The 26,179-nt window shown below is 40.2% G+C and overlaps 1 protein-coding gene across 3 annotated transcripts in view; it reads left to right on the top strand.

Moving 5' to 3' along the window:
* The window catches only part of LOC148373631 (rho GTPase-activating protein 29-like), a 76,675-nt gene extending 50,752 nt beyond the window's left edge, over positions 1-25,923 (top strand). For all 3 annotated transcript variants that reach the window (XM_088327533.1, XM_088327549.1, XM_088327542.1), the window contains 8 exons: positions 3,612-3,749; positions 3,843-3,941; positions 11,604-11,767; positions 11,846-12,034; positions 15,500-15,637; positions 18,966-19,189; positions 21,162-21,444; positions 23,858-25,923. In XM_088327533.1, the coding sequence (XP_088183659.1) occupies positions 3,612-3,749; positions 3,843-3,941; positions 11,604-11,767; positions 11,846-12,034; positions 15,500-15,637; positions 18,966-19,189; positions 21,162-21,444; positions 23,858-24,787 (2,165 nt within the window). In that variant the 3' untranslated portion in view covers positions 24,788-25,923. The remainder of the gene's footprint in view (positions 1-3,611; positions 3,750-3,842; positions 3,942-11,603; positions 11,768-11,845; positions 12,035-15,499; positions 15,638-18,965; positions 19,190-21,161; positions 21,445-23,857) is intronic.
* Positions 25,924-26,179: the final 256 nt, after the last annotated feature.

Below are 26,179 nucleotides of genomic sequence, written 5' to 3'. Positions count from 1 at the left end.
TATACTATTATAAGGCGCACCCCCATAAAATGTTTTTTTTTCTCAAAAGATGTTCATACACGAGGGGCACTGCAATATAAGGCGCATGAAATTAACGTTACAGTAGGAGCTACTGTTTTATTTATTTTCCCATTTTCACCTTCCATTTCAAAAACATATAATCCAAATTTAAAGATTCTCCTAGTCAAAATCGTCCGGGTTGAACAAATTTGCATCCTGGTAAAGAGACTGGAACTTTCCCTGATGGCAAACTTGTTTGAAAAGAAAACTTTAACGTGTAGATCTTTAAAATGTTACACAATTACCCAATGTTTGCAATCCCCGTGCTTGTCCACACCCCATTTGCGCGTGAGGAATGGACATTTTCGGCTGAAGACCTTCCGGCAAAGAAAGTGGTTAGTGTCGGGTATTCCTGCAGCAAGAGATGAGGACTATTCAATTTGGGATAGTTATCCTGTGGGAAACAAACCCCTACCCGAAAAGAAAAAAAAAATGCCTGGAGAGGGATCGACGCTGCCAGGCTTTACTTGCCCAAGAAACAACACAGTAAGTGGTGCCCCAATGACCCTGGAGGTTAAAGGATACCTGAACCTGAAAGAGCTACTGTCTTTATTCGTGTATAACCGGTGGGCACCTTACACACATACAGCATATAATTAGATAGTTGATAAGTATCACTGATTATAATCGCAAATTATTGTTTGTAACAGTAATTGAACCCACATCACGGCGGTGCATGAGATGTTATCTCATTATCACACTATTTTTACTTATTGCGCCAGAAACATTGATTTGCATAGTGCATTCTGATAGGTTAAGCAGTCTCTCTACTTTTTCACCTGTGCGTCAATAACCTCTCGGTTTAATATGTTTAAGAGCTTGTAAAGTATTTTGTTTTTGTTTTCGGTTTCTGTCTTTTGCACCTTTGTTCACACACAGGTGAAGAAGTGGAGGGACAGGGGTCAGACCCAGGTTGGGAACCTTTATGACCCAAAGAGCCATAAAAGCAAAATATTGAGTTTCTTTTTAGAGAAAGCCGCACCACATATTTTGAGACAAAATTCAACTAATGCCGGACATTGTGTCCCATATCAACAAATATACCACTTAATATTTGTCCATTTCCCGCAGTTACTTAAGTTTGCCTAGTTTCATTTTGACCATCCTTTTTATTGTAGAGAATGGTTTTAAAACAAAGTGTGAGTGGACTTTTGTTTTAGAAAAAGGAAAACAAGAAAAATATGGATGTGTTAACTTTGGAGCACAGTTCGCTGGGCGAGTAAGAGCCTGCTTCGTGTGCAGTGAACTGCCCAAACTTACTGCTCACCCAATCAAATTGCTCTGGGTGCTTAGCTAGCGTTTTTGGGTGTTTACATTGTGTGTTGTGCGTTTTATTATCATACAGTGTCTCAGCAGTGAAAATACATAGTTTTTTCCTTGCCCTCATGTATGTTTTAGATCAGGGGATGGTGTAATAATAGTCTGTGGTTTGCAATAATCTATGGTCTGGTTGGTACCCACAGTGCCGCTATCTGGGTTTAATTACTGTTACAAGCAATAGTTTGCAATTATAATCAGTGATACTTATTGACTGATTAATAAGTCCAGTAATATATGCTGTAAGTGTATAAAGTGCCCAGGGGTTATACAAAAAGAGATACAGTAGATGATCTTACAGTAGTCTTAATGTAATGTGCCTTATAGTTTGGTGCGCCTTTTGTGTACATACAATGCATGCGATCTGGGGCAGTGATGACAATCATTGCTTTTGTCTCTGTTCTTCATTCGATGGATCCATAACTTCCACATGAACAGACCACAGGCCGTGAAAACTGTTTGTCACCTCATCAAACATAACAACCAACACTGGAGCCCGGCAAGGGTGTGTACTGAGCCCCTTTCTGTTAACCCTCTACCGATGACTGCAAAAGCCCCAGCCCTGTTACTACATACTGTATTTTCTAGACTGGTCTCTCTGGAGTATAAGTGGCAGCAGCAAAAAAGTGCATAATTGAAAAGGAAAAATTATGTACTGTATAAGTCGCACTCGGAGTATAAGTCACATTTTTTGGGGCAAACCTATTTGATAAGATCTACCACCAAATCATAAGTGTCATCCTGAAAGATAATTTACAATGAAAATAAAATAGAGAACACAATATTCTAACGTTACTTGTACATGCATATCTTAGACATGTTTGTCAGTCACGACGTGACATATTATGAGTTATTCAGACAACTTTAGCATAAAGAACATGCTTATCAAGCAATTATATTCTCTTCAAATCACTAAACTCAATAAAATATAAATTCTCTGGGACTTTTTTACCAGTAAACAATTCCCAGTAGGCCCCAAAGTTAGACGATGTGCCCTCTTCCTCTTTCCTCTTTTACATTGTGGTGAATTGAAATGATCAACACAGGCCTAGAGCACCCTCTTGCGGTTTAGAGTGTAAATAGCATGTGAATTGATACACAGTACTGGTAATTAAAATTTAAAACTCTGATATAATAATGCGTTAATAATTTCACACATACATTTTATCGGATTAAAATTTACCATCTCGACCAACCTATGAAAAAAAAACTGCAATTAATAGTCTGGGATATACGGTACTTAAAATATTCTGATAACATTCTCGCACTCCTCAAGAACAATAACTTTATACCTGCTTACCACAAGACTGTCACTGACTTGCGCTGACAACTTTTTTTATCTGAATTGTAGTCAAGGCAAAGGAATAACTCATCTCCAACCAACAACATACCCCGGACGTGGTACCTACTATTCCACACAAAACAATAGTTAAACGTGTCACTCACTTCACACTGGACAATAAACTCTCAACATATCACTGTTGTCCATGAGCATTTCTAGCAGAGAACTACACATCTTCTGCAAACTCTGTGCTTTCTCTGTCACTCCCATCTTCTTTTTCTCTCATACACAAGCATTATTCAACACATCCTTCTCTACTGCTCCCACTGGTTATTTCAATATACTCTCCATCACCAACAGAAACAAACTCTCTAAAGTCACCCGTACTGTCTCCAAAATCATTAATCTGCCCGTCACTGACCTTTCACTACTCAACAAGAAAAGCCATCACACGTATTGCCAGGACAGTTACTACAGACCATCAACTACACAAACACTTCTGTCTGTTTCCCTCATGCTCCAGGTACGGAACTCTGAGATAGAAGTGGATACGCTTCAGTAAAAGTTTTGTCCCTTCTGCTATTGCTGCACTTATCTGTCTGTAATAATCTTATTCAGTCATCTTGCATGCCTTGTGTATCGTTCATATTTGTACTTGTTAGATATTTATTTGTCAGTGTCTGTAAACACAAACTTCCCCCTTGGGGACAATGTCTGTCTGTCTGTCTGCCTGTCTGTCTGTCTGTTGCTCCAATTTGGAAGTTTAAACTTTGCGTAGTAGTGTAATGCACCGCTATAAATACTATATACATTCCCAATCTTATCCACCGTATTTCGCGGTATATAAGGCACAATTTCAAATTTCTGGCCAATTTGGGGAACTAAGTTGCACCTCATCCTCTGGAAAATATGGTACATTTCCTTGTACGCCACAACTTTCCTGTCCCCGCAGAGTCAAGGAGCCAGGCCGTGCCGCTCCGGGCCTGGACGTCTGGGAGTCCAGGGAGCCAGTGTGGTATGTGCAGCGACTCAGAGAGTGCCGGTGGTAGCAGTGAATCCAGGTCTATGGACTCCCCCTCAGCTAGTCCAGGTGTGACGAGATATATTAAGCGACTGGACATATTGAAATGCAGAGCAAATTGCACTAAAGGGTTTATTTTACATATCAAATGTTTTAACGCAGGTGACTTCAAGCGACTCCTACCCAGAACTCCTTCGACCGGCACCATGTCTTCTGCTGATGACCTGGACGACAGAGAACACCCATCACCTTTGGACAATGGTAAGACCCACTTCTCCAAGATTTACTAGAACCTCTGATGTTCTCTTAATTGAAACCATTGGTCAGCAACCACCTGGTTGCGGTCCAGTCATGGGCCATGTGTCTTTTGGTACCGGGCTGCACAAAAAGAAAAAAGTTTCCTTATTTTTTGCCTATACTGTATTTATCCGAGTATACACAAAAAAAAAATTCTCCCCATACAACTCAAAGTTTGGGCGCGCCTGATACACAAGGCTTTACAGAAAATACAGTATTACTGTATTTTAGTAATGAATTGATCATTAGACAATTACCGCTGACCATGCAACATTGGACGCTCAGAATTGGATGCAACTGGAATCAAACCCCCCGGGGTTGTGGTAGTGTCAGTATCCCAACTTTTAGACCACTTAAGAATATAGATGACGACTTCCGGTGGCGCTATGAGGTAGACGGCAGCAAGGGAAGTAGCTCTGGCAAAAATCACTAAAGACTAATGTAATACTTACTAGGAGAAAGACAGAAAAGGTACAATTTGTAACTCATATCAATGAAAAACACTTCAACAAAACATGGTCAAGAAGGGGAGACTTGTTGAGAAAACTGGCGCTAAGGAGAAAAAGATCGAGGGAGCAGAAGGAACGTCATCGGTCGACGAAGGACGCGACTCGGCCATCCTCCATGAAATCCGTAAATTAAAGCAAGAACATACCGAAGCAGCCAGCGAGAACAAGATTGCCATGGCAAGACTTGAAAAAAAACATCAAAGAGCTTCTGGAGCGCACTGTGTTGCTGGAGCGGAGGGTGGAAGGCATGGAGGAGCTAGATGCTAACACGAAAGAGCGAACGATACGACTAGAACAATTCACAGCCTTCCTGCTCCAACAAACCGCCAAACTACCAACAAAGTGTGAGGACTTGGAGTCAAGATCACGACAGAACAACATTCGAATACATGGCATTCCGGAGGGTGCCGAGAGGAACGACACAATCGGCTTCATAACAAACTTCGTTAAGTCAAACATTCCGACAACGTGACATATGGATTTGCGCATTGAGAGGGCACACCGCTCACTGGTGAACAAGTCCCAAGGTAAAGCACCGCCACGGGCAATTATCGTACGTTTCACTGACTACAGAGTGAAAGAATCCGTGATGAAAGAAGCATGTAAACAGAAGACAACGTACGAAGGCAAGACCGTTTACTTCAACCAAGACTACACCACGGAAATCCAAAAAAAGAGGAAACAAGTAAGGGACGTCATCAAAAAGCTAAAGGAAAAAAACGTAAAGGCTCAATCCCCTTATCCCGCCCAGCTGAAGATGTTTTTGGACTCAGGAATAAAAACATTTTCTACACTGACGGAGGCAGCAACATTGCTAAAAGAAATGGGGATCGAAGTGGAAGAAGACAACACGCAGACATTTCAAAAGATGTTGTCAAAGAACATTTGGACCACAGTGACCGGAATGAGAGGAAGGCGAAGGAACACCCCCATCACAGAAAGTGACTTACAAGCTCTCATGGAGCAAAACAAAGCTAAATTCTGATATGGGGTAAAGGAGTAACGACCATTTCTGCCCTTTCTACTAAGTATTCAATAAGTTAGAAGTAAGTAAAATTATTATTGCTAAATTAAAACAATATTTGTATTTTTGTATAGAGCTACTCTAAAATATTTAGTTAGTTATAACTATGGACAACTGTACAAAAGTTGTCCATGCACTGAGTGCATATTTCCAGGAGGGTAGCCACAACTCTCCGCTTGGACTCTTGGAAGACATGTGTTTTTGTTTTTTGGGTGTGTTTTTTTTTCTTTTTGGTGGGGTATTATGTGTGCTTGTTAGGATGTTTGCTAGTTAGTTGGTTTGTTCTGTCAATGGAGGGAGGTGTTAGTAGTTAATGTATTGTTTTTGTATGCTTCAAGAATCAGTGGGACTCAATATAAATCATGAGCAATCTAAATATTGTTTCATATAATGCACATGGGCTAAACTACCCCATCAAGAGAAAGAAGATATTGAATCAACTCAAGACATTGCAAAGCTCAATAGCCTTATTCCAAGAGACACATTTGACAGAGATTGAACATAAGAAGCTAAAAAGAGAATGGGTGAACCGCGTGTCTTACGCCTCTTATGGTAAAAGAAGGGGAGTAGCAATTTTACTTGGAAAATGGGTGGCGTTTAAAGTTGAAAAAGAAGTGAAGGACAATCTGGGGCAATATATAATGATTATAGGGTCACAGGCAGGTAGGGAAATATCAATAATGAATGTTTATGCACCAATTGAGGAAAAGGGGACATTTTTTCAAGTATTAGCCAAAGTAATAACCAACTGTGCAAAGGGAATGTTACTTATAGGAGGTGACTTTAATTAACACTGTACAATATGGCAAATTGGACAAGGATCCAACAGTACATGGAACAAATACAAAGAGGTCGAGGATGTTGAATAACATAACTAAAGAATTGGGATTGATAGATCCATGGAGAGAGAAGAATCCCCAAACTAAAGACTATACTTTCTTTTCAAACCCTCATGGCAGCTATTCAAAAATTGATTTATTTTACATTTCAAGGCAACATGTGCATACAGTAGTGGAGTGTGGTATAGAGAATATTACTATAAGTGACCATGCTCCAATTACTTTGAAATTAAGTTTAGACAATGAACCACATTTTAGGTATTGGAGGATGAATGTATCTCTCCTCTCAGATACAAACATAGTACAGGGAATAAAACAGTGTATAAAGGAATATTTTCAAATCAATGACAACGGGGAGGTTTCTTCATCAATATTATGGAGAATTAATTGAACGACTGAAATGAACCCGATTAAAGAACCAGAAGGAATTGGAGGAACAGATTAAGGAACTAGAAGAAGAATATAAAAAAAAACACCAAATGAATCCAGATTACAGGTACAGTGGAACCTCGGCTCTCGGCCATAATCCGTTCCAGAACCCTGTTCGAAAACCTAATTGTTCAATCACCAAAATCGTTTTTCCCATTAAAAGTAATGTAAAATCGTTTTGATCCGTTCCAACACCCTGAATGTGTACCATGAACGTAAACATGAAGCTAACCCAGGCTAATCGTACGTTCCCGTTAGCGTAATCTTCCGTACGAAAGATTACGCTAACACGAACGTGTAAAAATAAAAAAAAATCAGGTCGTTTACACGTCATTTAGCACCCGGGTCTCCACAAAAAGTGGTGAGCGGTTAAAGGATAAAGAAAAGAATTCTGAATAGGATTTCTTACCTTTGTGGTGGTCTGCAGAAGCCATGCTCTATTCCCTCGAAAGAATGGAAACTCGCACACCTACTTTATATTTTGCGATTATTTCTTTCTTAAATGCAATAGTTGTACGCACTACTCTTCTTTTTTCACATGTAGCAACTTTGCTGCTTGCACCGACCTTCTTCGGAGGCATAATAAGGGGCTAAAACACTCCGTTTACAGATATTAAAAGCGAAAGCAAAACGAAGCACGTCCGCACGCGATAACAGTTGGTCACGAGGGGTGGGGGAAATCTACACGATCTACACTTGTACGCCGCTCAGCATCGCACCCTAGCGTACCGGCGTTCGAACTCTTTGAACGAAAAGCGAAGCAATAATTTCTTGAAACTTTTGGTCGAGAACCGATTTGTTCGAACTGAGAGGCGTTCGAAAACCGAGGTTCCACTATACCTCAGATCGAACAAATCGGTTCTCGACCCAAAATTTTGAGAAATTCTTGCTTCACTTTTCGTTCCAAAAATCGGAGTTCGAACGCCTGTACGCTAGGGTGCGATGCTGAGCGGCGTACGAGTGTAGATCGTGTAGATTAGCAACAAAAGGAGATCCCCCCCAAATCATGGTCAGAAGCCATCATAACAGTCTTGCACAAAGAAGGAAAAGACCCAATATTGTGTGATAGCTATAGACCAGTTAGTTTACTGTGTAACGATCTAAAAATTCTTACAAGCATACTGGCAGAAAGAATGCAGAAATTCATAGCGGAATTAATTAGAAATGATCAAACAGGGTTTATTCCGGGAAGGCAGGGTGCAAACAATATTAGGAGGATACAAAACATAATTATGAGCACAAAATCTAAGACCCAACCCTCGATGTTACTAAGCTTGGATGCACAAAAAGCTGCGGATAGGGTGAAATGGAGCTTCTTACATCAAACACTTATAGCTTTTGGCTTCCCTCAAAAATTTGTAGAATGGGTGAAAATAATCCATAAAAATCCTAAATCTCGTTTTAGAGTAAATGGTCACTGCTCAGATTTCTTCGATATCAAAAGAGGAGTCCAGCAAGGGGATTGTTTAAGTCCACTTTTGTTTGCAATAAGCATAGAACCACTCGCGGGATCAATAAGACAAAATGAGCAAATAAGGGGGATATTAGATGAAGGAGGAACAGAACATAAGATATCATTGTTTGCAGATGACCTGTTGGTAATGCTGAAAGAACCTTCGTTATTAATACCACCACTGTTGGAGAGCCTTAAAATATATGGAGAAGTAGCTGGGTATTTAAATAATGAGAGCAAATCAGTAGCATTGATGATATCAGGAAAATGTCCAACAGATGTGATTGAAAGATTTGATTTCAAATTGACAAATAAAGGGTTTAAATATTTGGGGGTGACCATTACACCACATTCCACAGAGCTGTTTGATGCAAATTATGGAATGTTGATAAAAGAAATAAGGAAAGATTTGGAAAGATGGGAAATTTTGCCCTTAAGCCTTATCGGAAGGATAGAAACAATTAGAATGAACATATTACCAAAACTATTATTTCTGTTTCAATCTCTTCCTATTCTGATCCTGGCATCCACATTTAAAATGTTAAATAAATTGATAACAAAATTCCTTTGGCAAAACAAGAAACATGGAATAAAATACAAAACCCTGTTAGCTTCTAAAGAAAGGGGGGGCCTAGGCCTACCCAATATTAAATATTACTATTGGGCAGCTCAAATTAAAGCACTTATTGTGTGGATTACTACAGACAAAGTTACGATATGGGTGGACATGGAGCAGCGATCTTGTCCAAATATGCCTGTGGAATCGTTACCATACATATCAGTCACGAGGTGGAAGAAATTAAAAATCCAGAATGAATGGATTAAGGGAACTATTAAAACGTGGTCAACGATACAAAAAAAAAATTGAAAATATCAAGATCTGTGAATAGGGCTACAAAAAAACCCAGACTTTAAACCCGGGGTTATGGAGGTAGGATTTAAAAAATGGGCCCAAAAAGGATTGATGTTGATTACCCAAGGACAGTCAATGAAATCATTCGAACAACTCCAACAAGAATTTGACCTACCTAGAAATGATTTTTACAAATATTTGCAACTAAGGCATTACCTCCAGAAACATTATGAATGGGGGAAAATATGTAAGGAGCCAACTAAAGTTGAGGAATTAGTGATATCATATTCAAAAGGACAATCAATAAAGGCTGTTATATCAAAACTATATAAAGCCCTGGGAATGGATCTCAGTAATGATCACATGGTGGTTAAGGAAAAATGGGATCAAGAAACTAATGTAGTGATAAAAGACAACAAATGGGAAAAAACATTGAAAGAGGGACACAAAATAACCAACAATGAATGGAAAGTAAAAATGCGATTCTTCTATACACCCTCTATCACTTCAAAATATAAAAATACCTCAAAATTATGTTGGCGTAACTGTGGGAGGGTCGGAGACTTTACGCATATTTTCTGGAATTGCCCTGTAATATTAAATTTTTGGAGAAGTATCCAGACAGAAATAAAATTAATTATTGGCTGGGAGTTGCGGTTGGACCCAATGGCTTACGTAGTAGGAATTTTGCCAGAAGAATTACTGTTTGGTCAACAGAAATATATACTAAAGGTTATGCTTCTGGTAGCAAAGAAAATGATCACAGTGTCCTGGCTGAACCCACAACCCCCTGACATAAAACAATTGAGAGTCAAATTAAAGCAACTGTACATTATGGAAAAAATCACTGCAAGACTTCAACTGAAACTCGATCAATTCGAGAAAAGATGGAAGCCTATCACACAAATTTTACTTGATGTCTAAACAACCCCCCCCCATTTTTATTGTATTGATTGTATTGTATTAACATTTATTATTTTATTTTTTTTCTGTTCGTTCTGTTATTTATGGGTGTGTCAAGTGTATATGTTTTGTGTTTGTGTTGGTCTATGATGGTGGAATCAAACCTTTGTCAAAATTTTGTGTGAGAAATAAAAAGTTATATAAAAAAAAAAAGAATATATGACATAGGATCTCATTATTACTCCCTTTTTACTCATGGTGCTGCATTGTACAATGTTATAATAGAGCATTATGGAAAAGAATACAGCCAAATAGAGTGTGAATTATTTTTTGGCGGTGTATCTGTGTTTTCTGTAGGTTTCATTGAAAAACTAAGGAACTACATTTAGCAATTAGTTCCAAATGCTCAACAAGATTCCAAAAGTTGCCAAGTGACCCCCATTCTGAGGAACCTTCTCAGATGAGTCACTTAACACACAAATTACATTCTTTGTATTATTTTGTCTCTCTCTGAGTCATGAGCTACTAAGTTCCTGTTCTAAGTAGCCTGTAGAGATTCTACAGAGTTACACCTTCACCACAGCGAGGTTGTGATTTTCTTCAAATCATGACACGTATAACTTTTAACGCATATTGCCTTATAAACATTGCTATTTCAGTTTTAAATCTATGTTTTCAATGCATTATCTACGCATGTGTACGTAGGCCTAGTTTCGGCAAGCAACACTCCACTGTTCAAATAGTACATTCAATAAATGAATGGTCTTGATTGTCATTGATATTACGATTTGAAACATGGTATGCAACAATATGAGACATGGCACTTAAGGGATAACATGTAATAAAGACATTTAAACAGAAAAATAAGATAATATTGTTTGCGCGTTGCACCAGAGTTGGTGATTAAAAACAATGCAATGATTTTAGGACAGCCTGGTTATAGAAGCTATAAAACTGACTTTTAGCTAGTCTTGTATCACAGTTGTGGGAGTGATTAAACTTTCAGAATGGCCAAAAAATGAGAACTTTCGTGTGAAACTGGAGAGTATATTCTTATTCTTAAAAAAAGGCTTTTCCATGCGAGAAATGGCCAAAAAACTCGAGATCTCCTAAAATGGTATCTACTACTCCCTTCAGAGATCAACACAAACAGGCTCTAACCAGAGTACCAAGAGAAGTGTCAAAACAAGAAGTACATTGGAGGCTGAACTATCAGCTTGGTCAAATAGTACCAGCAATACACCATGTCAACATCTACAGTGAAGAGGCAACTCTGAGATGCGGGCTTTCAAGGCAGAGTGGAGGATATTCATACAGGCAAATGAACATATATTTAACAACTCATTTGATAAATAAGTGGGACATTTTTAATGGAAAACACAAAATTGTCTTTTCTCGGTAGTGTATATCTACGTACATATTGATTACGTGATGGCATACTAAATGGTTTGAATGAATTCATTTTTATTGTTACAGGTAACAAGACGTGGTGTCCGTTTCTTTTTTTTTGTTGTAATTTCTTTTATATAGAGTGTGTTATTTTAGGCTAGACTCCACTTCCTCCATCTGCTCTCATGTGACATTGTCAGAGTGAATGTCCTACTCCCTTTTTTCAGGTCTTTCCGAGATGGTAACGGAGACCGCTAGCTCTCCCGGCCCGTTCCGGAACGCTCAGATGTCTAAAGCGTCGCAGACGCACAGACTGAGGAAGCTCAGAGCACCGTCCAAGTGTCGTGAGTGTGACAGCCTGGTGGTCTTCCATGGCGCAGAGTGCGAGGAGGTAAGCTTTGCCTGTATGCTGCATTTTCTGAAACCTACCTGGCCTTATGTATTTTTTTTCCCTTCCATGTTCCTCCAGTGCTCGCTGGCATGCCACAAGAAGTGCCTGGAGACGCTTGCTATCCAGTGCGGTCACAAGAAGCTGCAGGGCCGGTTGCAGCTCTTCGGCATCAGCTTCACTCAAGCATCTAAAAATAGTGTAGATGGAATCCCCTTTATCATCAAGAAGTGCACCTCAGAGATTGAGAGCAGAGCGCTCAACATTAAGGTGAGCCTTAACAATGTCATCAATAAAGCAAGGAGCCTTCGTTGCCTGCGATGCTCAACCTTTCAATGATAGAGTACGAAATTGTCAAATTGTTTTGTGTTTGTATTTACACAACATAAACCTTGGCAAATGGATAATTAATTTTCAGACAGGTGATGCAAATATTTCTTTGTTTAGGCTCCAAATCCACTTGAAAACAGAATTTTTAAAATAACCACTGCCTCGGGTTGTTCTTAATGCCACAATGTGTAATATTTGACCACTAAATGGCACTTGATTACCTGCTGTGAGCGCACTAAATATTACACACTGTTTCTTTAAAAATGTACCTTCCCTGGGGATTGTTTGTTTTTAGTAAAACAACCCAATTTTGGGCAGGTTAACAGATTTAACATATTTTTGGGTTGTTAGAAATATTTTGAGTTTTGTGTGTTGTTATATTTAACTAGGGATGGGTACTTTTTGCAGTAGAACCAATACTCTTCCAATTCTCTTGTACAAATCTATACCGGTTTTAGTGCCAATTTTCGGTATAATTTTAATGTTGTTGTTTTTTGTGGTAATACATGTCAATGTACTTTTTTTTAAAAACTCAACCAAAAAAATGTTTGTTTACATCTACAATTACCGTATTTAATCTTGTTTAACACACACTCGTGTTTAACATTCAACCATAATTTTTGATGAAAAATTGGTTCGATATAATACATTGTTTTACTTTTACTCAGCTAGAACTAAGCATTGTAAATCACAAACATAGTGTCTAAAAGTAGTGTCAAAAAGTATCACAACAGGATTAAAACCTAGATCTTGAGGCTGAGACCCCAATTCTTAACCACTAGACCACTACCTTCGCTCTGAAAACGCTGGTCTACTAGTGATCTCAAGAGCCAAGAAGAGATCCGCAGGTTCGAGAGCGTTCTCCATCCGGGCCCCGGTTCTGTGGAATGCTCATCCCCCTGAGATTTGATCTATAACCTCAGTGGAAATGTTTAAATCTAAGCTTAAAATACACTTCTATTCTATAGCATATGAATAATCTATATTTTATGTTGATAATATGTGTATTATTTGCCCTCATGTAGGTTTTAGATGAGGGGATGGTGTCATAATAGAATGTAGTTTGCAATAGTCTTTGATCTGTGCAGCCCTTTGAGACTCTTTGGGATTAAGGGCTATACAAAAAAAAACATGACTTGACTTGACTAGTTTTATATATTATGTCACAAAAGTGAGAACACTTCTCCCCTTTCTGCTGGGTTTCAATCATAATGTTTAATAGAACAACACTGAAGAAACATCGCTTTGACGCAATTGAAAGAAGTCTGTCAATACTTGAAGGACATCCTCTGGTCTGCTGAGTCATTAATTTAATTGGCTCAGATGCTGTGAAGCATGTGTGGTTGCAACCAGATGAGGAGTACAAATATGCTTGTGTTGTCCCTAAAGTCAAGCATGGTGTTGGGAATGTCATGGTTTGGGGCTGCATGAGTGCAACTGGAGTTGGGGAAATGCATTTCTTTGATGAAAACACAAACTAAAGTAAAGAGTTTACTTTGAAATACTGGAGCAAGGAATGATCACCTCCCTCCAGAAACTGGGTCGCACGGCAATGTTCCAGCCTGACAATGACCCCAAATACACCTCTAAGATGAACAAGGCTTTTCTAAAGGCTAAGGGTAAACCGGATGGACTGGCCAAGCATGTCTCCAGATCTTAACCCAATGGAACATCTTTAGGGCATCGTCAAGTGGAAGGTGGAGCAGCACAAGATCTCAAATATCCCCCAGCTCAGTCATGTTGTCCTGGAGGAGTGGAAAAGCATTCCAGTGGCAATTTGTGAGGCTCTGGTGAAATCCATGGCCAGGAGGATTAAAATGGTTCTGCAAAATCAGGGTGGCCACACAAAATAATGAAATTCAGGCACTTTTACTCAAGGGTTTATCTACTAAAGCCTATTTTTTGGGTTTATAGAGGGGGGAAATAAATTGACACTGCTTTTTATGCTTTATACAAACTACCTTTCTTTGTCTCAAAGACAGTGTTGTTCAATCAAACATAATAATTAAATCTCTGCAGAAATGTGAGGGGTGTACTCACTTCTGTGACATACTGTAAATAACACAGGAAATTAAATTACATTTTATCTCATCATTACACTACAGTGGATTCTCCGTTCTCGACCATAATCCGTTCCAGAACCCTGTTCGAGAACCGATTTGTTCAATCACCGAAATCATTTTTACCATTAAAAATAATGTAAATCGTTTTAATCCGTTCCAACACCCTGAATGTTTACCATGAATGTTTAACGTAAACATGAAGCTAACCCAGGCTAATTGTACGTTCGCGTTATCGTAATCTTCCGTACGAAAGATTATGCTAACATGAACGTGTAAAAATACAAATATCAGGTCGTTTACAAGTCATTTAGCACCACAGTGGCTAGCGCTTTATTGGAAAGGGGGCTCCGTTCCAACACCCTGAATTTTGGGCTCAGTTCCAACGCCCTGAATGTTTACCTGAATGCTCAACCTAATCATAAAGCTAACCCAGGCTAATCGTACATTCGCGTTATCGTAATCTTCCGTACGAAAGATTACGCTAACACGAACGTGTAAAAAAAAAAGTTAAAGAAAAGAATTATGAATAGGATTTCTTACCTTTGTGGTGGTCAGCAGAAGGCGCATGCTGTATTCCCTAGCAAGATCGGAAACTCGCACACCTCTTTCATATTTAGCTATTATGTCTTTCTTAAAGGCAATAGTTGTACGAACAACTTTTCTGTTTCACCTGTCCTGCTTGCACTGACCTTCTTTGGAGGCATAGTTAGGGGCTAAAACACTCACCGATATTAAAAGCGAAAGCAAAAAGAGGCAAGTGCGCACGTGATAACAGTTGGTAACGAGGGGTGGGGGCGATCTACACCAGTACGCCGCTCAGCATCGCACTCTAGCGTACACACTCACGCATTACCGGCGTTCGAACTCCAAATTTTTGACCGAACAGCAAAGCAAGAATTTCTCAAAATTTTTGTTCGAACTGAGAGGCGTTCGAAAACCGAGGTTCCACTGTATTTGTACTCATGGTACCACATTGTACAATGTTTTGGCTGAACTCTTCCATAACATACATAACAACGTTGTACAACAAGTAAGATGATTAAATAAACTTGAATGGGTTCTCGGGCGTTTTGTACAACCTGAGTGGTCCATTTGATAAGTATCGGCACCCTCACTACCGTGATCTGGGTTTGAATCCCCTTGCATCAAATGGTGTGCAAATGTGGTCAGCGATTTATTTAGATTGATCAACCATCCCTTAAAAATGGTATTCTACTACCGTAAAACCTCGTGTATAACATGCACCTAAACTTTAGAGTCCCCTTTTCGGTTACAAAAATGTACGCAATTAAACACGGTACTTTTGGCAAACGTTTATGCGTCTACATTTCTGTTTTTGTAGGGCATTTATCGCGTGAATGGTGCCAAGTCGCGTGTGGAGAAGCTTTGCCAGGCCTTCGAGAACGGCAAAGACCTCGTGGAGCTCTCGGAGCTGTCGCCACACGACATCAGCAACGTACTCAAGCTCTACCTGAGACAGGTGAGGCAGGCAACATCAATGAACGCTGATCCGATTCGGACATAAATTAGACGCTAGTGCACTTTGAAAGAAAGTTCCGAAAAGGCTCCAACCATTATCAGGGATACAGCAATCCTTTGTTTCTGCGAGGGTTGTGTTCCAAAAAGGACCCACGATAGGCAAAATCCACGAAAATTAATCAGGCACATGGTGCGGGGGTGTTGGTGCTGGCAGGTACTCTGGAGGCCCGCATGTTCCTTGATCTCCCCAGCATAGATAGATAGATAGATAGATAGATAGATAGATAGATAGATAGATAGATAGATAGATAGATAGATAGATAGATAGATAGATAGATAGATAGATTAAAACAGGAAACTTGAATGTTTGATTAAAACAAATAATCTGTGATTTTTGCACAATTATATGCAGGTGCGGCTTGTGTAAGTACAAAAGCGGTTATCCTCTAAAAATGCGGTGGGTGCGGCTTATAATCAGGTGCGCTCTATAGTCCGGAATTTACGGTAAATAAATTCAATGAAGCACGGGTAAACGGCAGGAGTAACAAAATATTAAACACTGTCCCTTTGATACTTTTAAATTTAATTTCCCTCAACATTGTGCTTTCCAAGATATTTCCATCTCAAAGGACACCAGTTTTTTAAACACCATGTACATTCAAAATACAGTGACCACTCTACAAACGACAAAGTTAATTTCGGTTCGAGCTCATTTATAGCTTTTCTCGTATCTCGAACAAATTTTCCCCATAATGAATTTGTTCCTGCCCGCAGAAAATTACCTGAGTTAACTTTAAATAGCTAAAATACCTACATATTAGGTCATGAGCACTTACCCTGTCTCTGAAACTCACAACAAAAAGTTACCGGACACCAGGGCAGGCAACTTTTCAGAGTTGTCTGCCCAGCCATAAAGTTGCCTGCCCCATTTTTCACAACTTGAAACACAATAAGATGGTTAATTGCAAAAAAAAAAGTATTAAGTATTAAGTCACGGTGGCTTAGTTTATATATTTAGGTTAATATTTTAGCTGTAATTTGAATTTTTACTATATTTTTTTTTACCAGTTTTTCCAAGAAAAATGCTTAAACTGGGCAAAATTGATCTGCCAGTGGAACCATAAAATGCTTTTAGTATGCTGTAAGTGTATTTTGAATCAGATCTTAACCAGCTTCATCAAACAAAATGAGTGTGAACTCCTCTTTCCACGATGCTTTTAATGTACGTTTACGTTTTGTAGCGTCATTAAGGTTGCCTCTTTTGAATCTTTCTTCTGGGGCTGAGGTTTTGGCTTGAATGCTCTTATGTTGATAATATGTGTATCATTTGCCCTCATGTAGGTTTTAGATGAGGGGATGGTTTCTTAATAGTCTGTAATAATAGTTTGCAAAAGTCTTTGATCTGTGCAGCCCTTATTAAATTTCCAAACCGAACAAAGATTTCTAAATCGGAAAATCGCAAACGTTTGATTTGAACAAAAAAAAACTAAAAAAAAAAAAACCCTGAAAGATTCTTTTTTTCTTTCTTTCTTGAAAAAGTTGTTAGCCACCTGGGCAGAGACGTTGTGTAAGTTGTACGCCCGATGTAAAAGATGCACCCCCCGAGCGTCCGGGCAGACGTTACTTCAAACACTGACTTTACCATAGAGGAAGTTGTTGGTTGTTCACAAAGTCTGTGCATGGTTAGTGTTAGTGAGCGAGATGGGTGTGGGAGGCTCTGGGAAAGCCGGTGAACTGAATTTTCTTTTATATAGCGAGCAAGATTTTTGTTGCAAATATAACTCATTTATCCAATTTCTCGTGTTTAGAGGTACTTACCGTATTCCTCAGACGACAAGTCTTTCCGGAGTATAGATTATATAAGTCTCACCGCTGTATACGTCGCATCTTAAGGTGAAATTTATTCGGTAAAATCCAACGTATAATATATACATCATCTTGAAAGGCGATTTCAAATAAAAGAGAACAACGGGGTGAATAGGTTTGTATACAAACGTTGCATGCCGTGCCTAACTTTAGCATTAATAACATCCTTACCAAACTATGATTTTCACTTCAAATCAGCAAAGAATGAAGCAATGAATTTTTTATTTTCTGTGTGACTATCATAGTAAACAATCCGACCGCTTCCGTTTTTCACTTCGACGTCGCTTACGTCAAACTCATCGTCGGCTCCGCTTTATGCTTTTCGGCTTCACATTTCACTATTTGCAGCTTGTAATATGCAGAATATGATTTTCTTTTTAGTGCCATTTTTGGTCAGTGGATTTTATAAATTACCAATGTCGTGCCGAAAACTGTCACTGGCGCAAAATTTACGAGCACAACTGTCACTAAAACGACTTTGTATCTCATTTTTTGGGTGGAAATTTGATAGAACAGTAAGCACAGAGAATTTGTATTCTGCATAGAAACCACTTTTGAGCAAGTTAAATATATTTACTTTGGTGCACGATTAGTAAGAAAAAATTGTGTCAATTCGCCACAGTAATCATTTTCAACTTTCTCAAAAGGGATTTCTATACAAGGTGCATATTCTCAGTGCTTTACTGTTCTATTACATTTCCTTCTCGTGGTTTATTGTGAAAATGACATGTGAAATGATATACCTGGTCATAACATGTGTTAATAATTTCACATATAAGTCTCACCGAAGTATAAGTCGCACCACCACTCAAACTATGGGAAAAAGAAAACCTGCAACTTATAGTGCGGAAAATACGGTATATGAAAAGATACCTCTGTGTCTCTAATGTCTTGGAACTAGAGCCTGATGTTAATAGATAGATAGATAGATAGATAGATAGATACTTTATTCATCCCCGAAGGGAAATTCACTTTTCCAGCAGCATCCCTGAGCTGAGAACAATCGAAAATAACACGGGAGCTGCTGGAGTGGCTGCCATTCGTGACGGCGCCGGAGAAACGATTCAATTTGAATCATGTACAAACAAACAAACAATTGAATCATGTACAAGAAACGATTCAATTTGAATCATGTACAAACAAACAAACAATTGAATCATGTACAAACAAACGAACAAAATATTTATGTTTCAATAAGTGGAGTGTTAATAAAATGGGGGGAAAAATAATTTCTGATACTGATATAAATAATTTCTGATACTGATATAACCAGGTAAAACTAATTTTAAGTTACCTGTCCAAATGAATGTTGTGCCATCTCACCTTTCCCACTCTCTCTCCTGCAGTTGACTTGCTGCTGCTCGCTCCTGAAACTTTATCAAATAGTCCAAAATTTTACCTCATCTTCTCCGCTCACCTCGTCGTCCTCTTCGCTATTCAATGAAAATGTTTTGTGCACACAGTTACCAGAGCCCCTTATCCTGTATCGCTTCTACAATGACTTTATCGGCCTGGCCAAGGAGTACCAGCGTGTTGTGGTGGAGGAGGTCCGGGACGTAAAAAGCAAGAAGCCCGGCGAGCCTAGCACGCACATCAACCGAGTCGTCCTCCGCATTAGAGACCTTCTGCGACGGCTCCCCGCAGACAACTACCGCACGCTGCAATTCCTCATGGCACACCTGAACAGGTACGGTGTACTTTTACGTCAGGCGTCTCATACTTTATTCACTTCGGTGGGAGGCTTACCAAAAGAAAACTCCTGACAAAAAAATCCCAAGATCTGATCAAAGCCAGTGATTTATCATACTGAACTCATTCCCAGAGGCTTGCTACTTACTGATGAGCAACGCCAAACCCTTCACAATATTCCTTCAAAATAAATCAAGTTTCATGTTGGTGCTCAAAGACAATTCTTCTGAAAATATATTTATACGTTATGGCATTGAATACGTTAACAACTAAAACGATATTTGTGTGGGCTGTACTTACATGAAAGGAACAGTGTGTATTAAGTGACTGAGATGTCGCTGTACTGTGTAGTGATATTGAACACCAGTGCTACAAAGAACGCAAACTACGGAGACTCAAAGTGACCCAAAAAGACCATTTTTTTTGCCCAGCCATTTCATAGAGAAAGAACGAAAAAAAAGAAAAAGGTTAAAAATAACTAAGAAAAGAAAGAGAGAAAAGAAACATTAGGGAAAAGAAAAATGGGAATAAGGAAAGAAAATCACTAAAAAAGAACAAAGATGAAAAGAAAAGAGGAAAAGGGATAAAGTAATGAAAAAAACTTTTTAGGGGAAACAACATGGTAGACAATTAGCTCATGTGATGTAAATTGAATGCAAATTTCTCGACATCTGAGTATTTTAAAACATCCACGTTTTTAACTGTAGTTCATGTGTTTTTGCTTATTTCTTAAATCAATATAATTTTATTGATGATGTCAACATTTGTCAATTTCCCTCACCTGCGCTCACTCTTTCAGCCCCACTGCCACTCGTTCCCTAATCAGTCCTTCTATTTAAGCACGTCATTCAGTCAGTCTATCAGCAAACCTCAGCATGCGCAAGGCAAGAACTTTTTGACTCTGTCCCAACCTGTTCCTGTATCCTGCTCGACTCCGTCCCCTTTTCCTGTATCGATCCTCCGTCCCTGGCTTCCCGATCGTCTTTGCTTACCTAACTGTTCGGATCTCCGACCACGCTCAGTTCTCCCATCCCGGCTGCCCGACTTACTTCCGATCTCCGACCACGCTCCGTTCTTCTGTCCCGGCTGCCCGACTTACTTCCGTTCTCCGACCACGCTCCTTTCTCCCAACCCGGCTGCCCGACTTACTTCCGATCTCTGACCACGCTCCGTTCTCCTGTCCCGGCTGCCCGACTTGCTTTCGATCCCCGACCACGCATCGGCCAGCGAGCACTAGGTCGTCTTTCATCTCGCCCCGACTTCCCCAATCTCTTAATAAAGCATTGTCTGAAACATTACGCATTTGGGTCCACTGCTTGCCCCGGTCGTGACAGATGAATATTTTGTTTTTGCATTTTTACCACTTGGAAGCTCTTAATAATACACAGTTGGTTGGATAATTATTATTATGTTTTTAATAAATGCAAACTAGATGCTCTCTCCGGCCGCTAAAGGGCAGTGTTGAATTTGTATAGCATGCTGGGTTGGTTTAGGTGTAAAACTGCATTCTCTCAACTGTTAAACCCGTTAACACATTTAATGCCAAACATGAACATTTTTTTTCCCCATTGTGAATACAGCATGTATGCATTTAGAAAAGATCGCCCGTAATAATATGTAGGGTAGGTTACAAATATAGGCTGAATAACATAGCATAATACTGAAAAACCAAGCCCAAAATTTTAAGTTGACAATCTTACTGATCCGGCCCACTTCAGAACAGAAGTCTGGATCTGGCCCCAGAGCCAAACTGAGTTTGACAGCCCTGCCAATAAAAATTTCCTAATAAGGCGTCGGGGCCACAAGCTGTCAAACGATGCCTGCTGTCATCCCGCGGGCCACAATTGGCTGTCGGGCCACGAGTTTGAGGACATTATCTTATGTCATGATGACATTATCTTATGTCATGATGACTTGTACATTTGAAATAAGAAGAACTTCCTGCTCATTTTTCGTGTCGTCATGGGCAGAGTGGCCGAACAAGCGGAAGAGAATAAAATGACGGCGAGCAACCTGGGCATCATCTTCGGTCCCACCCTAGTCAAGCCGCGACAGGCGGACGCCGAGGTGTCCCTGTCCTCGCTGGTGGACTACCCGTACCAGGCCCTCATGGTGGAGCTTCTGGTGCGACACTTCCAGGAGGTCTTCGACTCGTCGGGCGCCTCTTCAGCCGCCTCAGATGGCCTGACGTCGCCTCAGGAGAAGCTGCAGCGCCTCAGCAGACATTCGACCTCCCTCACCGACATCAAAGAGGTAAACAGTGACGTTACAGTGACGTTTGTGCAGGGAAGCAGCAGGGATAGTGTATTATGCAGACGTTTTGTTGATTACTGCAATTTCTGGACAATAGAGCACACCTGATTAAAAGCTGCATGCTCGAATTTAAGAACAAAATTATAACATTGGGCAGCACGGCGGCACAGTGGTTAGCGCGTGTGTGGCACAGTTCTGAGGTCTTGAGATCGAACCTTCCTGTGTGGAGTTTGTATGTTCTCCCCGTGCTTGCGTGGGTTTCCTCTCACATTCCAAAAACATGCATGTCAGGTGAATTGGCTGGTCCAAATTGTCCCTAGGTTTGGATGAGCGAGTGAGTTGTCTGTCTCTGTGTGCCCTGGGCGTGGCTGGCAACCAGTTCAGGGTGTCCCCTGTCCACTGCCCGAAGATAGCTGGGATGGGCTCCAGCACCCCCGCGACCCTACTGAGGATAAGCGGTGCAGATAATGAATGAATGAATGAATGAATTATAGCATTGTCTTCATAAAAGCCACTTCGGTTTTACAGGTATTCCCAGACAGAAAGATTTTTTTTCAATTAAGCACAGAACATGTAGTGTTCCTCCCCACAATTACTTAAATTTGTCACAAAATATTCCAAGCGCCATGGGACTTGAGAATATTAGTCTCAAAGTTGATTCAGCTTGCTTCCTTGCTGTAGATCTGTGACGTCATTTAGTACCCTATTTTCCGCACTATCAGGGGCACCTAAGAGCCTTCAGTTTTTTTTTCAAAAGCTTACCACGTTTTTATATATATATATATATATATATATATATATATATATATATATATATATATATATATATATATATATATATATACATAACAGGTCTTGCAACTATGGTGACTAGCCACCGACCCGATTTTCCCTCGTAGAAGTAGTGCACGGGGATATACATACTGGCGTCAATCATCATTTAAATCAGTCACGATTGGCTAAAGTTACTTGGAGATAGAGTATGACTATTTACAGGCTCGTATAGGCTAAAGCAGGGTAAAACGATGCCTGCGAGTTGGCCGAAGAAGATGTGAATCACAAGTTAGGTTGGTCTCCGGTCTCAAGAAAAGCATTTTATGGGGCTAAACAGACAGCTAGCAACAAGCAACATCCATCGATGCTGAGATCCTTTTCCCCGGATGTTTTTTTATTTGTCAGCATAATCGCGTGTTTTGGAACACAAAAATATTTTACAAGGTGGGATTCACTACTTTCACAGATGTCAAATGTGATGTCTGCAAGACGTCTTTGGTGAACTACTGAGGCTTTATATTTTTCAGGTGTCTTCTTTCAGACTGATCGTGATGTTTCTGAGATGAGTATATTTTTAAATGATCAGCATATCTTGAATCCTAAATAATTCAAGCTTTCAAATGATACTGTATGTGGCATGACGTATTTCAGTGACTGGTGACGTCGTACAGACACTGTACGTGTCAACAGTCCTGAGTTAAGGGGTTCGTAAAGTTTGACTGACCTATCCAACTGTATTGTTAATGTTCCTGCTGTAGGGCCTAATAGTCTGGAGCGCCCTATGTATGGAATTTACATGACAAAAGACCAATTTTTGGGGGGTGCGCCTTATAGTGCAGAAAATACGGTATTATATAAATCTAATTTTGAAACCTAATCACAGGAATTCACATGTTTAAATCACAACATGAAATTAAATTTGCAAATAATATTACTATTGATTCATTATTCTGATACAACGAGAAGTGAACCTGGGTCTACTATTTTGAATCACGATACCAGAGATGAATGTTAAATTCGGTGTGCATTTCACATGTTACAAACTGTTCTATTCTAAGCATTGCAAGTGCATGTTGAATACATGCGGCCATCATTAAAATAATCTTTTGTCTGATTTATCGTCAGATACACAAGTTGTTTCCCTCTGCGGGGTTTTGCGGCTGTTTACATCTTTCAGGACGACTTTATGTTTTCTCTATTCTCTAACATTTTGTCTCTGGTATTGTGAATAAAAATGGTGTGATGATGCGATAAAATATACTACATTCTCAAACATCATCTATGTCACTGGTAGTCCAGTGGTTAGGAATCGGCACTCTCAACCGCTGCAACTGGGTTTGATTCCCGTTGCACCCAATGGTTTGCGATTGAAGTCCGTGATATTTTTGACTGAAAAAAAAACTAGCTCGTGTATAACGCGCATCAAAACTTGAAGGTATGAAACAATTTGCGTTTCACAAATAAATATGAATTATTAACCTGGCAATGTTCAGATTGGCAACTGGGAAGTTCGTCACAATATTAATGTGGGAAAATGCTGCTATGTTTCCAGGACCACCCAGCTTTTGTTTTGACTAATCACAGCAACAGTTAATTCCGCAAGACTGTTTTTCATCAAACGTCTTATTTTTCTTTGCAGACCGGCAAGGTGTATAAGCGTTTCTCCTCCGTGATACCGTCCTCTCACATATTGGACGAGGTCCTGGAGGTCCAGCCTGGAACCAAACGGACAGACTCCTCAAATGGCATCGACGGAGTCACAGAGGGATCGGGTCTCAGGAAGTCCGGCCCCAGCCCCTCTGTCACGCCCTCGCCTACCCTGGCGTCGATGGTGCAGTTCCGAGCCCATCGTGGCCGGCTGGCGAGCCGCCCCATCAGCATGCCTGCAGAACGCCACCCAATGCCCGCAGAATGCCCAGACGCGTCGGCGGAAATCTTTGCTGAGGCGCCGGCAACAGAGCGCATGGCGGGCCGCGGTGGATCGTCGCGCGTTAGCGCCTATTACATCGCGCCCTTCATCGACACCCGAGTTATGCAACGACAGACATGGGACAGGAAGTACAAACATTACGACATCACGCCGAGGACTGCTATGATTGTGGCCAAGCTGCCCGCAGATAGTGCTGTCTCTGCTGCCGGTCCAGACCATGCAAATACCATCAGCTCCATGTTCCCCATCAACCCCTACGTTGTGTCCGTCACATCCGCAAAGACTCCAGAGCAGGACAAGCCCAACATGCCCTTGACGCTTAGACCCCCGAGAACCCTGCAGCCTCCGCCTGGGACTTTCTACAGGCCCCCTATTAGCAGGGCCAGTACGCTCCCCGACTGGACCACCACTACTTCAACCGCCACCGCGGCCCTCCCAAGCCCCCCGCTCACTCGCCTAGAAACACAAGACTCCACAGATAGTGCTATTGACCCCGGGGCAGCTTCCGCGTCGCCCCCACAGTCGCCGCCCCCCAGCAGCCCAGACGACTCAGATCCTGGCGAGATCAAGGCGGTCTACCAAAGACTGCGACCTCGTCGGCTTCAGGAACTGGAGCATAGAGAGGCCCATTTTGTGTAAAATAATTTTCTGCTCCAACAATGTGTTTCTAATTCTAAGATTGCAAACCCCCCTCCAAACAAAACAAGCCAAACCTGTTTCCTTCTTTGTGCCTCTAACTGGGCTTTTTCTGGCATCCTGTAATGCAGTGGTCAGCAACCATCAGAAAGAAAAACAAATGCCCTAGCTTTCGCTTGGACTGAATTTATTTGTGTATTCTTTTTTTTTTCCCCAGCCCAGAACAAAATCAAAGTTTGGGTGCGCGAGGTTGTCTTCCACCGTAGTAGAGCAATGATTGGTCGATCAACATATTTTCCCGACAACGTTTGCTGAGCACTAGAGCAAGACACGAACTCGAGATTTAGTCGAAAGTGCCCAGTTCTAGCCACAAACTTACAAGGATTGTAGGTGTCAAAGCAAATGGTATTAGGTTTTAACTCATCATCGTACTATTTTTACTCAAAATTCCATGTTGTGTAGCGTTGTTATCAGCTGTGCAATTTCCCATTATGCTCCATCACAACCAAATCAATGTTCTTCAAACAAAACAACATTGTACCATGTGGTACTGTTAATAAAGATAGTGTGATGATGAGATCAAATGTAATGCCTTTTCCTATGTCATTTAGATCCCCAGTGGTCTAGTGTTTGCACTGTGGATTTTAGCTAATTATTATAATTGATATTATTATTGTTATTACTAATTGTATTATTATGCCAGGCCACGAGAACGTAGTCAGACATTAAACCGGTCCGTGGTACAGACAATGTTGCCGACCACTGCAAGTTTTAGACCCGCTCAATCTAAATGTTTTTTACAACTTTTTTCCCATTGTCTTTACCAAAGAGCATTAGAGCCACCCAGAAAAAAAATCGTAACTGGGGGACATTTTTTTGCAGGAGGGTGGGAATTTTTCATACCTTGTTTACTGCACAAAAATGCTTTGGAGTGGCGAATTTGTAATAATTGAGACACAACAGGTCTTGCAACTACGGTAAACAGCCACCAACTCGATTTTCCCTTTGACCAAAGAAAAAATACATATTGTGTCTTTTACTAATCTTGATTAAATTTAAGAAATGTCTAAGAATTTGCAACAAAGCGTAATACCACCTCAATTATTTGGCCATCTGGAAAAACACATTTTGGAAGGGGGGGAAAGACTATTCATTTTATTCTTTTTTTCTGTTCCAGTGTAAATGTATTACACTTTGTTAAAGAAAAAGAAATTAATGGGATGAAAGTCACTGTCACACTATATGAGATTCCTTTCAGAAAAAAATGAGGTTTATCTTTTTTCTAGACTTTTGAAAAATATACATATATTTTTTTGTATGGGGAGCAATGTTACGTTTTCCGTACTATGGAAAAATAGAGCTTTATCATAGCTTTTTGAAGAAATGTTTCTTTTT

This window comes from Urocampus carinirostris, chromosome 1 (assembly GCF_059441175.1).
Source record: "Urocampus carinirostris isolate Australia breed hairy pipefish chromosome 1, RoL_Ucar_1.0, whole genome shotgun sequence".
NCBI lineage: Eukaryota > Metazoa > Chordata > Actinopteri > Syngnathiformes > Syngnathidae > Urocampus > Urocampus carinirostris.
Note: the sequence above shows the minus strand (reverse complement) of the source record. Positions and strands in the feature narration are given on the sequence as shown.